The sequence below is a fragment of the Archocentrus centrarchus genome, chromosome 1 (genome assembly GCF_007364275.1).
Source record: "Archocentrus centrarchus isolate MPI-CPG fArcCen1 chromosome 1, fArcCen1, whole genome shotgun sequence".
NCBI lineage: Eukaryota > Metazoa > Chordata > Actinopteri > Cichliformes > Cichlidae > Archocentrus > Archocentrus centrarchus.
Window position 1 is genome coordinate 9,021,289 of NC_044346.1, and position 16,652 is coordinate 9,037,940.

Genomic DNA, 16,652 nt, shown 5'->3' on the forward strand with positions numbered 1-16,652 from the left:
AATCGCCTTTGTTTTTTTTAAAGGGTAAAGAAAACATGCAGAAGAAGACTTCAAAGTAGAAAACTTTTAATTCCAACTGAAAAACCTATTAAGGTGTTTGTGATGGATCTTAAATCTGTTATTTGTACTAACAAACTGTTTCATACTCTGAGCGCACAGATGACACGAAAAGGCACATGCTGCCTCCTGGTGGTTATACAGAGACACTGCACTTCAAGTCATAAGTGATATAGTGTGGGGAAGTAGGATTTGTTTTGGGGGATTTTTTTTGGACACTTCAGTCTGTAATCAACAGGACAGTGCAGAGAATGGACATGAAAGTGAGGAGAAATGACAGTCTGAGGTGGACTCCAACCCAGGCCTCTGCAGTGAGGACTCCAGCCTTTGGTATATGGGGTTGCCAGTTCTACCAGGTGAGCCATAGTGGCAGCCCAGACCTACTCTACTTACTAACATTTTCACCATATATGCTTTACAGTGCAATGCATCACCATATAGAACACCACAATCAGGTAATGTTGTCTTTTTATTAAAATAAGTACTTTTACAACAGCAATTAATTTAAATTCCAGGCAATTTTCTCCATTTAATAATCAGACAGCTGTTAAGTGCCACAAAGGAGATAACATTAACATAATACAACATCTAGTTCTGTTAAAAGCAAGCAGTTTGGCCACAAGCTCAGACACTATACAGTTCGTTTGGCTCAGGAATATTAAAAAACATGTACAAATCCAGATCCAATGTGGACCAGCTCTTGCATTTCCTGCATTCACAACAGCCAAACTACTGAGTATTTATGACACATACATGACACAAACCACACTCATACTTTCCCTCTACTCAGCCATAAAAACAAACTCTCTCAAAAAGCAGCCCCCATTATAGAGTTCATATTTATCTGTAGGTTGGGGTCACCAAACCAAACTGTGATTATGTCTTTTTTGACTCCAGTTTCTTGGTGGATCATTCATAGCATTTTTTTCCTGCTTACTCATCTCATGACCTCAGTCTGGGAACCACTACTCTAGAAAATGCCATTACATACAATTAAGATTTAGCTAAACCTTAAAAAGAAGTAAAGCAGTTACTGTCCAAATGTACAAATGTTCTTCTGCCCGGCCCAGAAAAGTAAACGAGGTCGGACGGTGACCCTGAAGCTGCTGACATGGCTTCCCCCCCCCCCCCCCCCCCCCCCCCCCAGGAGGGGTTTGAAGTCTGGACTGAAACATGAGCAGAGAGCAAGACACAGCTGTCTGCCCTCTGTAAGGAGTCTGATTCTCCTATTAGCATCAGTGTTACTGTACACAAGCAACATTTCAATGAGATGCACAAGTAACAAGATGTAAGCAGACAGCAAGAGTGTGTGTGTGTGTGTGTGTGTGTGTCGGCATTAAGGAGACAGATTAAGACTAGAAGGGGATTAAAACTAACAACTGGAACATTGAACCCAATCACATCACGGCTGGTGAGTCATTAACCCCTTAACATTTTGTGTGTGTGTGTGTGTGTGTGTGTGTGTGTGTGTGTGTGTGTGTGTGTGTGTGTGTGTGTGTGTGTGTGTGTGTGTGTACACAGTGGAGGAAGGCAGGAGGATCGTCAGATCTTGAGTGACGCAGTCGACAGAGGGAAGGGCATCTTTCAAGGAGTGCGGAGAATGACAGATCACACGCTCGCATATGCTGTGCACTCAAACGCACGCAGTATCCATGTTATCCCGTGAATCACAGGCTGAGCACACTGACGTTAAGCAGCACAAACATCAAAGACCAAAAACAGCAAAGAGTTTTGAAGAGTATCATGTTTCCTTCTTGCTTCCCCAGCTGAACAGTTTGGATATCGGAGACTTTGACTTCTCCTTCTTTGGTTTTTCCTTGTCTTTCTTAATGTCTGAGAGAGAGAGAGAGCGAGAGAGAGAGAGAGAGAGAGCGAGAGCGAGAGAGAGAGAATTTCTTAATGTACATTTCCAGAAAATAACCTTATTATATATCTTTTTTTATATCATATATATACACACTATTATAATGGTGGATTTTCACATTAAACATGGCCAAAGTTTCAAATAATGAGGCCTGCATATGAGCAAATAATCCATGTGAGATAAACATGTTCAGACTGCTCTACAAGCTCAGTTTCATGTTCTGGCTATTGCAGTTCTCTCTGTAAGCTCCACCCACACACTGTACAGAGCTTCTGTTTGTAAGGGATAGCCAATCAGAGGGAAGTTACTTCAAAGGGGGAGGAGTTAAGACAGCTCATTCCAAACAGTGGGTGAGCTAAGGGTGCAGCACTATGACACAATATAACATAAATAAGGGTTATTTTGAGCTAATTTTTGAACTCTTGTAGTCTAAGAGTACGGAGCTGAAAAAATGAGCAAATCAGGTCCCTTTAAATATTGCACCCTGATTCAGAAAACCACTCATTTGAAACTAGCTTGCTGTCACTAAAAACCAGGGAAGAACTTCTACAATCTGACTTAGTCACCACTGAAGATGTCGTGATGCCTGCCGCCCAGCAGAGGGAAGAAATTTTTCCACGTCTCCACTGTATGCGTGTGTAAACTGACACATGACTGCAGTCAGAGCGAGAACGAACTGTGAAACTTTGGCATTAACTTTATGAATACATTAAAATTGAAATGGCTAGTCTTTAGCCCACGGTCGGCATTCACCCGCTGCAATGTAATGACCTTTCACTGAAGTTCAATAAATCTCCTCAATTTTCAGCCTTGCTTTGCCGGTCATGAATTGCAAATGAAGCCGGAGCTAACGCTGTTCTATCAGAGGGTCAAATTAACCAGCTGCATTATCCATTTGTCTAATAGGGGCGCTGCTGACAAAAAAGAGGGGGGGGGGGGGGGCATTTTGTTTGATGCTTTTTCCATTAGCAGTCAGTAGATCAAACGAGATGAAAACATCGCCCAGTCGCACCCTTAAAAATGCACCACAAATTTGCGCACTCACACACACACACACACACAATGAGAATTCTATCTACTTCAATTAAAGGTGTCCATGATGGAAATCCTCAATTGGATAATTTATAAGCCAACTAAGTTGTAGTGACACCAAGGTTATGATAACTAATGAACAAAGTGGGGAGAGGGGTGGGAGTGCTGTGGAGGTGGCGGAAGCACTCACTGAAATCCAACATCATCTTGTTTAGCTGCTCGTCCTCCTCTTCCTCCCTGAGAAAAAGAAGCAAGAAGCCACAGAAGGCAGAAACTCCGGTTAACAGTGGCATGAACTGTGTATCTGTACGCTCAGACTCACCAAACTGAAGCAAAACAGAAAACAATGAATGCAGCTCTCACTGCACTTTCAGCAATTAATCACTTTCATTATCTAATATTTAGTCTACAAAATGTCAAAATAAACCAAAAAAAAAAAAGCACCCATCCCAAGGCCACAGTGCCAACTTTAAAATTGATTTTTTTTTTTCTGACCAGCTGTCTAAAACCTATTGAAGCAAATTTGCTACATTTCAGAAGCCATAAATAATACCTTGCGCACAGCTAAACAGATCTAATAATATTTGTAGTACATTTACTAAATGGTTGGATTGCTGATGGATTACATTCATATAGGAGAAATAGGGAAAGAAGCATATAGTTTCAAACATTCTCACAGGAAAAATTAAGGCCAATTTTTATTAATCATCATATTTATATTATTTAGGTGTGGAATCATTGCAGTGCACACTTTAGACAGCATTGTTCACTTTCTACTTATGTTTAGGGATTTTTTTTTTTGAGTATGTCAATGTAAAAATCCCTTATACATGCTATTCAGAAATCATGTGACCATTTTGGCCTGTTTGGGTTGGAAGAGATCTTTGTTTGGAACCACATTCATTAAAAGAGCTGCAAACTTTTACACACAACACACTCTACTCCCACACACCTGAGTCTGTCCTCATCCAGATTCTCTACAATCGCGTTTCTGTCATTGACGATCTCCATCAGTTTGTCCATCAGCTCCTTTTCCCTCTTCCTGGTCCAGGCTGTTTTCAGATGTTCTGCACACACGAGCATATTTTTAGCCTCAGACCAGCGCTCTGTTTTTCCTGTTGTGGACTCAGCAAATCTCACCACCTACAGCCCTCACCTGGTTTTTCCATCAGCCTCCTCAGCTCTTGCTCAACAGTGGGCTGCTCTTCCTCAAGTTCCTGGGTTCTTCCACTGCACATATTTGAAAATAGACAAAGCATATAATATATGGCTTTATTGGGAGGCGTCACACGTTATTCCCAAAACATCAGACACTGTAAATGTATTTAGAAAAATACTGCCTTCACCATATTTGGTAGTGCTTGAGATAACTCTTCAGTATCTCAGTCAGAATCTCTCAAACATCACCTTATAAACATCATCAGGCAACAGCTGCATGTTTACACATCCAGCACATGTGTTTTCATTCATCTGAAGTCTGTTTTCTCCAACTCTGTTTTGGTCTCCACCTCCCCCAAGATAAACATGTGGTTCCTTAATGGTTCACCATGTTGACAGGATATTGACACAAAAGTTTAAGACTAAGTTTCTACTGTGTAAACAATACAATTATCAGCCACTTCATTAGGTACATCTGTTCAACTGTTCACCAACTTAAATATCTAAATCAGACAATCGCATGGCAGCAACTCAGTGCAGTTAGGCATGTAGACATGATCAAGACAACCTGCTGAAGTTTAAGCTGAACATCAGAATGGAGAAGAAAGGTGATTTAAGTGACACTGAATGTGGCATGGCTCTTGGTGCCAGACAAGCTGGACTGAGTATTTCAGAAACTGCTGATCTGCTGGGATTTTCCCACAACCCTCTCTACGGTTTATAGAGAGCGGTCTGAAAAAGAGAAAATACCCAGTGAGTGGCAGGTTTCTGGGAGAACATGCCTTTTTGATGCCAGAGGTCAGAGGTGAATAGCCAGACTGCTTTGAGCTGATAGGAAGGCAGCAGTAACTCAAATAACTCCTTGTTACAACTACAGGTTTACAGAAGAGCATCTCTGAACACAACGCATCAAGGCTTGAAGCAGAAGGGTACAGCAGCAGAAGACCACACTGGGTGCCACTCCTGGCAGCTGAGAATTGGAAACTGAGGCTATAATTCACTTGAGTTCATCAAAATTGGACAATAGAGAATTGGGATGAGTCTCAATTTCAGCTGCAACATTCAGATGGTAGGGTCAGAACTTGGTGTAAACAGCATGAAAGCATGGATCCATTCTGCCTTATATCAACAGTTCAGGCTGCTGGTGGCAGCAGTACCCACTGAGCATCATTTAGACACCACAGTCTACCTGAGTGTTGTCCATCCCTTTAAGACCACAGTGTACTCATCCTCTGATCGCTGCTTCCAGCTGGATAACACCATGTCACAAAGCTCAGATCATCTCAAACTGGTTTCTTGAATATGACACTGAGTTCACTGTACTCAAATGGCCTCCACAGTGACAGGATTTCAATCCAATAGATGAATCCGGTTCTGTAAGCAAAACAGGTCCCACCCTGTACTAGCAAGGTGCACCTAATAAAGTGTCCGGCGAGGGAATGCCTTAGGCCATTTATTATAGTTGCAAGATAGTGTCATAAGACTCTTATGACTCTTTACAGTGAATATTTGCAGTGGGTGTGTTGTTGCTGTGTTCAGCAGCACTCGTGTCTGGTCACTGTGTGTGTGTGTGTGTGTGTGTGTGTGTGTGTGTGTGGGGAGCGGGGGGGGCAGCTGCTTTGTTCCAGGATGTCCTGCAGTGGGACGGAGGAGGGAGGACACTGGGAATTCATACTGTCAACCTTCTGGCCACAAGTCTGTTTCACTAATCGCTAAATAGTGGCATGCCCCCTTTCGGAGTGTGTTTGTGTGTGTGTTCACTCACATGTAGACCAGTTCAGACTCCCGGCGCATGGCCACCTGCTTGTTCCTGATCAAGTCGAACCACTCAACCATGAGCTTGTCCGTGAGAGCGTCATCATCACCCTCTGACAAGGAATACACAGTTAATCCCAGATACTTGCATTTAGTTTCCTTTCAAATTTTGCACCACGTCCTGATTCAAAGCGCACACAAACTACATGACGGGTGTGTTTGTCTCACCTTCTTCGGATTTGCGCAACTTCATCTCCAGGTCGACTCCTCTTTGTTCCAGCTCATTTAAATTATGTTCAATTTCCTGAAGCTCCCTCAGGATCTCCTCTTTGGGAATGTAGTCTGGTTTCATCTACAGATGCAAACAGACACAGACAAAAGTAAATGAACCACAATGTAATAAGATAACCTGTATCTGTTAAGAAGTTATCCTCTGAGGCCCAGTACCTTCTTTGCCCCTGATTTGGTTCCATTTTTGGTTTGCTCTTTCTGGCTGTCCTGTAATCCTAAAAAGTAGATAAAATGCAGAAAAGTATTTACAAACAAAGCTGACAACAGTTAGAGAAACTCCTGAGAGGTAAGACCGAAAGTCACTTTTTAGGAAGGTGTATTCTTCTGTAAATATTTGGTTTATATAGAGCAAAATTACCTAAGAGGTGACCACGTTCTTACCCTTTGATGCCGGTGGAGTGACAGAAATACTTGGGCTGGGAAATTGAGAGGAAGGCCTCACAGAAAGCTCTGAAGTCTTCCCAGTTCCATTGGGCCCTGGTTTAGTGGAAGTCTGTGAAGGACCAGCAGGTCTGTGGACGGACGAAGAACAAGCAGACAAAGACAAATAGCAATGATTTAATTAATGGCCGTTTATCTGCTCTTTTCTTGCTACAGTTTTGATTCATGAGAGCGAGAGGAAAGGTCACGCGTGCAAAAGGAACTCTGAGCACTGAGCATATGTTGCACCGTGGAGGACTCGACACAGTCCTGACACCATTTGGGGCTCACATGCATGTGGCGGAAGAGTAGAGACTGAAAGCCTTGACTACAAATGATGGCTCAGCCATTTGGAGGAGCAGCAGGTACAGGCTTCCTGTGGGAGGAATGTTTGGTGAGACGGATGAAAGACCGAATCACAGGATGGATGGATGGACAGGACATCAGGAGGAGAAAAAAAAAAAAAAAGAGTTCATACAGTTAATGCTTCATGATGTCGATATGCTGAGAGGCCACCCATGTACATATACTCCCTGCTGTTATCAGGAGCAGGAGTCAGTAAGGGATAGGAATTAACAAGAAGCATAAAAAGTCAGAACAAATTAAAATCAATCAAAAAAAGTCTTACTTGGTTTCTTGGGAGACAGGCTTGAGCTTCGACCTCCAATCTGCAGGAGACTCGGTCTCCCTCACTGCTGAGGAACAAGGAAAAAAGAATCAATTGAAACCCCAAGTGTTTTTCACTTCTCGGTTCAGTTCCCTCAGACATCCACTAGTCGATGTCAGGTCCTAATATCATTCTCCACACAAAGATGGAGAATGATATTACAGATCAGAACCTCATAAATAAACAGAAGAAACAGTAGGCCAATAAGAGACATAGTATTTTAAAAAAGAATTACTACAACTGAAAGGCATGCTTAAAAAGGCACCTTGGTCTGCTTTATATTTAAAAAAAAAAATCTGTCTTACTGTGTGCTTTGATTCTTAGAGAAACTCTCAATATGCGCCCTTCATGCAGCAGTAAACTCATCGACATTGTGCTGTTTCACATAATAAATTCTGCACATTTACTGAATAAGTCCTGAGGGAGACCTTGCGCTGGTTACAAAGTGTCTGTGAGTTTAACCTGATGTGTTGGGTGATGTACTGCCGGTCTTTGAGGCTGCACTGTCTGCAGTCCTGGTCCTGAGTCCGGTCTGACCGCTGGTGCTTCCAGAAGAGTTTGTGGGGTCTGCAGGCTGCAGGTCAGCCAGGATTGCTGAGTTCACTTTCAGCTTCACCCTGCCTCCGACTCCCCCCGTCTCCTTTTTAGGTGTTTCAACTTGAGACTGAGATCTGAATAGAAGTGAAGAACGCAACTTAAATGCCATTCCTCACCAGCAGAGGTCAGGCTAGAGCAGGGTACAATCCCATGTTTTTGTGACTCTCAGGTTAGATTACTTACGTCTCAGTTTTCTTTAGAGCAGCAGTCGTCCACGATGGCTTACTGTTGTTATTGTTGTTCTCCTCAGCCAGTTTTTTAGAGATGAAGGCTGCTGCTGCTGCTTTTGTCTTATTAGTCTCACCTTCCTGTTTCGCCTTCAAGCTAGTGCCAGTTGTTTTAGCTCTATTCCCAGCCTTATCCAAACTCTCATTTGCCTCTTTTCTTCCACTACCACTGACATTTACAACCACAGTAACAGCTTGACCTGCTGTGGCCTGCTGTGCCTTGCCACCAGCACTCTGACCTTTATTTATGTCCACATTGATGGTTGAAGTCTTTTTCTCCTCCACCTTTGCCGTGACATCTTCCTGGAAGAACTTGAGCTTGGACTGTTGCGTCTTGGCAGCAGTAACTGAAGGGCGAGGAGCCTCAGGGGGCCTGGTGCTGATAGATGGCGTGAAAGCAGTGTCACGTGAAGCTTCGGGTTTAGCTGAAGAGAGAGCTGACACAGACCAGGATGGGGAAGCAGAAGTGGACTTAGGAGTGGTGGGTTTCTCTGACTGCCATGAAGGGCTCTGGAGTCTGGAGGATGTGTGAGTTGGAGCTGGTGTGCTGTTTTTACTGGAGTCTATCAGAGGAGTGAATCTGGAAACATGGGTGTTTGTGGGCAAATCCTGAAGAGGTGTGCTTGTGTTTGCAGATGACAGCAACCTGTAAGAAAGAAAACACAACACACACAAAGTTTACAACAGGGAGATTCTTGCTTAACTAACTAACTGGGAATTTAGACCTGCAGTTGGCACCAGTTTGGCTTCAGTTCACCTCGCTCAAAAGTAAGATTAAACTGAATTTGGCTTTTTAACATTTAACCTTACCAAATGAATATTATGAATTTACAGAAATCTGAAACTTTTGCATTTACAAATATCTACATCTAGCTAGCTAAAGCTACTCCTGCTTCCCTTCTTCTGGACAGAAGGAACAAAAGAAAATTATTTTCCTGCATCACATGAACAATGACAATTTTATATTTTTATATATATATATATATATATATATATATATATATATATATATATATATATATATATATATATATATATATATATATATATATATATATATATAATTTAATTATTAATTCAGAACTTAAAGGTAGATACATAAAATTATTCAGTTTAAATAATTTTCTCTTTAAAGTTTTTAAATCCATAACTTGGGTTATTCCATTTTCCCCTTTCGTACACAGGTAAGTCTTTCCCTGTTCAGACTGCAGACTAGGAATCACAGTGATTTTCCTAAATTGCACAGGCATTAGCTTCCAATCAGGTGCTTACTTTGCACAGCTCCTGTGATAAAGCTTCCCGTCCACTAGATGTCGCTGCACCAGGTGAACGTGCTTGTTACAGGATGCACATTTGCTGCTCAGGGTGCCTGCCTGAGGAGACTTCTCAACCAGAACATCCTAGAAGAAAGAGAGAGAGAAGAGTGAGGACAATGGGGAACTTCATCCATTACAACAACTAATAGCATGCAGTGTGGGTTTTTTTTTTTTTTTAGCAACTGCACTGATGTCATCTACTGACACAGACCAAGTGATCTGTCTGTAGCTGACGTGGCTGAATTGATGAATGTGCACATTCTTGGTCAGTATTTCATAAATGAAGGCACCCTTTCAGGCTTCCTCCCCAGCTTAGAAACTATTAGGAACTATTAAAGTTCACCTGTGTTAAACTTCTGTTTTGTTTTGGGGAAGGAAATGGCTTTGTGACGTTGGAGGATGGGGGAGGGCTGTTCTCGCTGGCAGGCTTAGAAGAGGGAAACACCTTAGACGACACCGGCTGGTTCTTCTTCCCAGCCGGCTCATCGGCCGGGCCGCTGGCCGGACGCTTTATACCCCCCATTCCACCAACTGCGTGCAAACACAGATAAACAGATGAGACGACTGGAGATGAACAGAGGGTGACAAAGTGCGACTTTATTTTATACTCACTCGGGGAGCGTCCATGGAAGTAGTTGTAGTATTGGGAGACATAGGTCAGGATGCTGAGGCGGTCGGGAATCTTAAGAGCCACCATGTCTTCTGCATCCAACAATGCCGGAATTCCCAGTTGTTCTTCTGCAACACTGAACGCCTGCAAATAAAACCAACAGTATCCCGTAAAAAAACAAAAAACAAACAAGAGGCAGCTCAGGGTGGATGTTTTAAACCTAGATAAGCACAACACACTAATAAATCATAAAAGCTGAGCGCCAACTTTGTGTGACCGCCGTCTTTACAGACTTCAAACATGATCATTGTTTTGCTTTTTTTGTTCTTTAGATTTCCCAAAGAAAAACTTAAGCTTAAGATTAAAACACTAGTGGGGTTTTTTTTTGTTTGTTTTATATTTTTTTGGGTTGAGTTTGTTATAGTTTTTCTATGACTTCTGCCCAGTGCTTTCACATCCCAGAGCAGGAGAGAAGATAAAGGTTGGTGTATGTTTTAAGGTGTACAGACAACAGCAGTCTAATTTTAAAGACCAAATTTAATACATCCATTGTTCTACTCGCTCCATGTTAGTCAATAGTGAGAAGTCAGTCAAGAATTTGCACACTACACTAACATTCAGCAATTCTGTGGAACAAACAAGCAGCGGCAGGCCGGCGAGTACCATACTTTAATCAGTAATCAGATAATGAAGACAGCCAGACAAACACAGTTTACTCTGCTGTGCCCTATTAATCTCTTACAGTGTTTTCTTCTTTGATTGAGCAACATGTTGTTTCAGCTTTGAGCTGAAATCCAGAGCAGCGTCAAGCAGTTACTGCAATTTAGCTTTATTCTCTGCCGGCTAAAAGAGCGGACGTTTGACATGTTGAGCTTTTGGCACTCCCAGGTTTCAGAGTCCAATCATGAAGCTCTGGGAACAAAATGAAAGTAAAGAATGCAAGAAAGCAGCCAAAAGCAAAGTGCCCGCATTGAAGCGCTCTGTTTTTGGCCATGACTTCCCTTCTCAGCCACGCTGAACACTCATGGATGTTATTTCCAGTTGCCCAACATCCCGCGGCATTGATGTAACCTAAGTTCATTCTCAAACTTGCAACTGACTAACTTAAAGTCTTTTGGGAGCATTCGACTGCATCCCACAAGTGAAGCAGCACGCACAGCTCCAAATCTTGAACACTATCAGGTGCGCAGGTGTGGCTCCAGCAGTCGTGGTTCATTTACTCTCTGAAGATAATTTGGTTTCTGGGTGGTCATTCAAACCTGAACAGTTTTCCTTGTTCCTTATTTAGATTAGTGTATAAATGTGATGATGTTCTCAAACGGGAGATAGCAACACTGAACCTTTCATGTATCATTAAAGTCCAGGCCTCTCAGACAGAGTTTCTTTCTTTTACAGAGAGGCGCTCATTCAGCAGCTTTTGAAAGAACTCAAACCGGGTTTTTACTTCCAAAATCCAGTCCCAGCAAGACAGACACTTGTTGCTTCAACTTTCATGTCAGTGTTAGATCCCACCAATGTTATTCACAGTATGTGCACAGGCCTTCACAGTGCCTCCATATACTGTATACTGTCTCTCATGGAGAGCTGAGATTGATTGCAAACCTTAAAGCTTTTACCCATCAGTCTAGGTTGTGTGCTCGGGTCAGACGGTCTGCTTTGTCATCATCACGATAAAACTATTCTTGCTTTGCTCCAGTCATAATTACTGACCTATATTTATCAAAAAAAGAATGGGATGTTATTGTTTTCGTTTCCAAGTCTTAGTCCTTCAGTCTGCCATGAGTGTTCACACTGAATCTGAACAAAGGACGCTCATATTCACAGCTCCCTCCTCCTGGAGTCAGCTGTAAAAATCAACTAAATCTTATGGAGATGGTCACTTCTTTTTTTGGCCGGAAACAATGGCTGCCACTGATGTTTTAGGCTTCATATGTTTGATATATAGACTGGTATACTTATTTTGTGCATTTTTTGCTGTGTGCATGTATGTGTTACTAGTCTAAGGAACCACTAATGATTGTACTGCTGTCTCTTATCCAGGAAACTCTTGCAAAAGAGATTTTATAAATAAATAAGGGTTTAGTTAAATAGGATTCAAACACGCATACATATTTGATATGAGGTCTGTAAGTACAGTGTGGGTCTCCTGTTTTAGGATCATATGAACGCTTCCAGAACAATAAAATTGTTGTAAAATTGCTGCCAACCAGGGTTATAATAGTTTTGGATTTTACATTATCGTTTAGTTTTAGTTAGTTTTTACTTTTTTTTCTTTAATTCAGTTAGTTTTAATTAGTTTTCAGAGTGGTTTTGCTCATTTTTATTTTTGATTTATTGCTTAGTTTTAGTTTAGTTTCGTTAGTTTCAGTATTAGTTTTAGTTTTTCATACTTTGTCAGGTGCAAGATTCAAGGTACAAGAGTAATAAAAACTCAACCAAAGATCCCGTTTAAAGAAATATATTCAACAACCAACTGTTCACAGACAGCAGCATTGCCCGCTAAATGTGTGTAATATTAAGGACACACATGAACATCAACAGGGAGAAACAAAGAAAAACATGAACTCCCAAACTCAATAAATTCTACAATAAACTCCCAATAAAGTTCAGCATCAGTGCAGCAGATTAACAGCAGCTTGTGTTTTGGAGCTAGCTCGGTTAGATGCTCGATATGTGGCCGACCTCATGTCACATTTCTGCTTGTGTAGCTGGATTGTGTGTGTTAATTACCTTACGGTCGTGTGCTGGTGTTTTATATGCGGTGCCGGCTGGGACTTATTTTGGTTCACTTTCTTCATTCCCTCGCATCCATTCCGACAGTTTTAGCAGATTCCCTCCGGGAATTTGCTGACATTTGTGAGTCCTTATATTGATTGTTCCTGATTGTTATTCTCTCACTGATAAAGTGGCCGAAAACGCACAAGGACGGAACAGGTTCGTCACAATGTTGCGGCTGCGTGGCAGCGAGCAGTCACATTTCTCTGGAGGTGAACGCCAGATTGTCGGTTCAGAGCGGTTTCCGTAGCTGCCTTGTGTGCGCTTCTCAGGTGGACTTTGATGTTGGTGTTTTTTCCTCACTGAGACGTATTCCATACATTTTTCATCGTTCACAACAAGACGCTCTTCTATCTGTATTATCGGACTCAAAGAAACTCCATATGGGACTCTGCCGCTTTCTCAGCAGACCGCTGCCATTACTTTTCGGACCAGCGCGGTGAGCTCACGCACGCACGCATACAGCTGCCATTACTTTTCGGACCAGCGCGGTGAGCTCGCGCACGCACGCACACAGCTGCCCGACGGCGCTCCCAGCTTAAACTGGGAGAGCGGAAAATGATCAATCCACAAGATTTTTAAGTAAAATGACAAACAAGAAAAGGAAGATCATTTTATCTATGATTTTAGTTAGTTTTAGTTAGTTTTTTAAACTCACAATACAGTTTTAGTTAGTTATCGTTTTTTCCTTTTAATTTTAGTTTTTATTTATTTCAGTTAACGACAATGTTTTTTCAATTTCAGTTTTCGTTATTTCGCTCATTTTCGTTAACTATAATAACCCTGCTGCTAACAGAATTTTTTTTTTTTTTTTTTTTTAAAGGAATAAAGTTGAGTCTATGATTCTTATTAATGCTCAGAGAAAAAAAGACTTTAGACACGTCTGAAAAAACCCCATTACTGATAAGGATCATGAGCTGTCACTGGAAGTATTTGGAAAAACTGGTCTGTAAGTTATGTAGTCATCGGTTTCACGGCTGAGGCTGAAATGAATTGAGGTTTGTTGCATGAGTTTATAATAGAAGGAGTAGCGATATGCTGACTACATTCACTCATAAATAGGATGAAGAAAATAACAGGAAGACCTGTCAGTATGACGCAGTCAAGTTCACCAGCACCACAACCTGCAGCCTCCAAAACATTCAGTGAGAATACTCACTAAAAGGTTTCAACGAAAACTAACTTAAATTCATTAAGTTGGGATTTACTACAGGAATAGATGGGTGAAGTCAAAGTGGCTATGTCCATCTTTTATTTACAGTTCATGGATGCAGCTTGCCATCCTTAGCCGATAACTTAGCACTCAACCCCCAACATGGCAGCAGCCAAAAAGCTGACACTGAAGCTTGAAAAAGCAGCTTGAGTGATGTCACCTTTTATATACAGCCTATGATATGCACATCGAGAAAGTATTGTTTTGGTATCAAAGATGATGCAACAACAATAGCAACTCGCATGGTGATTAATATTTTCAGCTTTACTTTGATGATTTAAATAATCAGCCAACTGCATAACTTATGCAGACAATATTAAGAGTCTACAGCAACGCAAATCAGAGCCATAGACTGTGTAGAAAAAGTGGACAGTCACAACTTGCTTTGTGGACTTCAACTTTGGCATTTTGGCCTTCACCATCTTGGGGTTTTATAAACCCAGATGTGATGAATGACGAGCGGGTCTGATTGAGAAACAAAGGCCAATGCATGCTGGTGTGGTCACAAATTGTCAGTTACAAAGTAGCCAGGGCTAAAGGATTCATCGTCTCTAAAACAGGAATGTTAATATTAAAGTTCATGGCGATCCAACAAATAGCTGTTGACACACTTCAGTGTTAAGCGTGTACTACCATATAGAGAGACAAAAGGAGGGGGATTAAGGGAGCTTGTGTGTGTTTAGGAAATTAGTTTGTCATTAAGCATCAGTGTGCAGAATGGAAACATGTCTTACCAGTTTGTTGTTCTCATAGACATTTTCCTTCTTCAGGGAATCAAAATTGCTGCAACAGAGCAGACAAAAAACAAAGTTACAGAACACATAAATCAGCTCCCCTCTTGCTTCCTTCAGTTTACAAGCAGCACAGACTAACATGTGTTATTTAGTCATGCAGTGCTGACTCACTTCTGCATATATCACAACAGCGGCAGTCTGACATATCAGCTGCGTGACACCTGTATCACTGATCCCATGCTCTGAAACTAACAAAGTTCAGCCTGAATTAATCACACTGTCATTACTGAACACACTGAAACTAAGCTTTCAACCACCATTTAGTGCTTCGGCTCATGTAAACACGGCATGTGCTGCCACTCTGCTCCGGCTTATTATAAAAACTGGAACGAAGCGATTACAGCAGCTGTGTCTCTTCTTGAAATGAAAACAGTGTCTTAAGGGTCTCTCTGAAACTAAACCAGGCATCTCTGCGTAAAACTGGCCAGATGTCAGTTAGCGATGATTAGTAATTACTGGTTGGAAGTTTGGGGGCCACTTGCAAATGTCCATAAAGGCTGCTTCATTCTAAGATTTAAATCTCTATGGCCATTGTTTGCTTTGGATATCAAGTTTCAAGATGAAACTCCTTCTCCTGTTTTCTACAGACCAATAAAGCTCAGATTTGTCTCTGGCGCAAAAACTGCCAAACCCTGCCATCAAGCTGGGAAGCAAAACCACTGACTTCAGTCTTCCCTAAAAAGTTTTGTGCTGTCAACAGACAGAGCACAGCCAGCAAAGAATGCCTGTCTTTGATAATCGATAATATAAATTGATAATACTTCAAGTGTCACTTATTTCCTGCTTTGTCCTCCAGTTCCAGCTCTACTTACATGAGATCGGGTCTGTTTTTGTGGATGAGGGCGCAGAAAGCCAGTCCGTCCCTGAAGGACGTGGTCATGTTGGTGATGGAGACATCCCGGTAGCCCTCACACTGGACGCGGCACCACTGCTGTAGAGCCTTTATGGCCGCCATCCCGGAGCTCGGAGCCGGACTGATCCGTGTGAAAGCGCAGCAGTGCCGCTGGAGCGCTCACAGAGCTCCCACCCCCACCTCAGGGTCCAACAAGGAAACTTCAGAAACTTTCCACAGAAACTCGGACACGCCGGATCCCGGAAACGGGAGAGGGAAGACTTAAGCGTTCGTGGGAATCACCTTACTGAGTGTAAGTGGAAAGAAACTGGATGTGACACCTGCGAGAGGTCGGCGGTGACGCGGCAGCCGGGGGAGGGTGGAGTTTGGCCACGCTCGTGTTGCTCTTTTAACTCTTTGTATGCATCTGTGTGTGTGTGTGTGTGTGTGTGTGTGTGTGTGTGTGTGTGTGTGTGTGTGTGTGTGTGTGTGTGTGTTTACTATGCAGTAAGGCATAAACTCAGATTTATACAGGAAAAAAAACTATAATCATAGCCACTAACACTCCCTTCACCGCCCTAAGTGCTGTTCCAGGGCACATACAGAAACCACAAAGAGAAAACCACCAGGTGTGATAGTGCCGGTGTTGTGCCAAAAAGTGATCGTCTGCCAAAAAGTGATTGCCAGAAAATGATTGCCCATATTTAAACTGTTGTAAATGACTTGCTGACCTATAATCTGTGAAAAATATGTCAAACATATCTCTCGTGAATGATGTCAAGTCATTTTGAGTAAGAAACAACATTTCTGTCACAAGGTAGAAGCTGCAGTAAGTTTTATTGCAGCGACTTTTATATATTCTTTATTTATCAGGGTAAAAACTGTGATTGGCCAGATTTTAAAGAGATATCTGGACAAGAGGGCAGCACAAATCAGAACAAATATGACATTACACTCTATATAGATATTTTAAGTGACCAAAGAGGACTGGATTTATTATAATGTACGTGCAATAATGCCGAGTCATAAACATACTTGAATAAC

The 16,652-nt window shown here is 42.0% G+C and overlaps 1 protein-coding gene across 2 annotated transcripts; it reads right to left on the bottom strand.

Moving 5' to 3' along the window:
• Nucleotides 1-1,195: 1,195 nt before the first annotated feature.
• On the bottom strand, nt 1,196-15,915 carry micall2b (mical-like 2b). Of its 2 annotated transcripts, none has more exons than XM_030737518.1 (16): nt 15,589-15,915; nt 14,717-14,765; nt 9,997-10,138; nt 9,728-9,915; nt 9,341-9,468; nt 8,025-8,714; nt 7,707-7,915; nt 7,206-7,269; nt 6,539-6,669; nt 6,314-6,372; nt 6,095-6,218; nt 5,877-5,979; nt 4,110-4,183; nt 3,906-4,020; nt 3,144-3,190; nt 1,196-1,890 (listed from the first exon to the last, which is right to left on the bottom strand). In XM_030737518.1, the coding sequence occupies exons 1-16, from the start codon at nt 15,729-15,731 to the stop codon at nt 1,799-1,801; spliced, it is 2,358 nt and encodes a 785-aa protein (XP_030593378.1). In that variant the 5' UTR covers nt 15,732-15,915; the 3' UTR covers nt 1,196-1,798. The 2 variants fall into 2 exon arrangements, with proteins under 2 accessions (XP_030593378.1, XP_030593368.1); XM_030737508.1 differs by having other exon boundaries at nt 7,206-7,272.
• Nucleotides 15,916-16,652: the final 737 nt, after the last annotated feature.

Coding starts and splice junctions, on each gene's coding strand:
- micall2b (XM_030737508.1), bottom strand. CDS start 15,731: ATGGCGGCCATAAAGGCTCTACAGCAGTGGTGCCGCGTCCAGTGTGAG. Junction 4,184..5,876: donor GAGTCTGAACTGGTCTACAT/GTGAGTGAACAC, acceptor AAATATGTGCAG/TGGAAGAACCCAGGAACTTG. Junction 4,021..4,109: donor GAGGCTGATGGAAAAACCAG/GTGAGGGCTGTA, acceptor TCGTGTGTGCAG/AACATCTGAAAACAGCCTGG.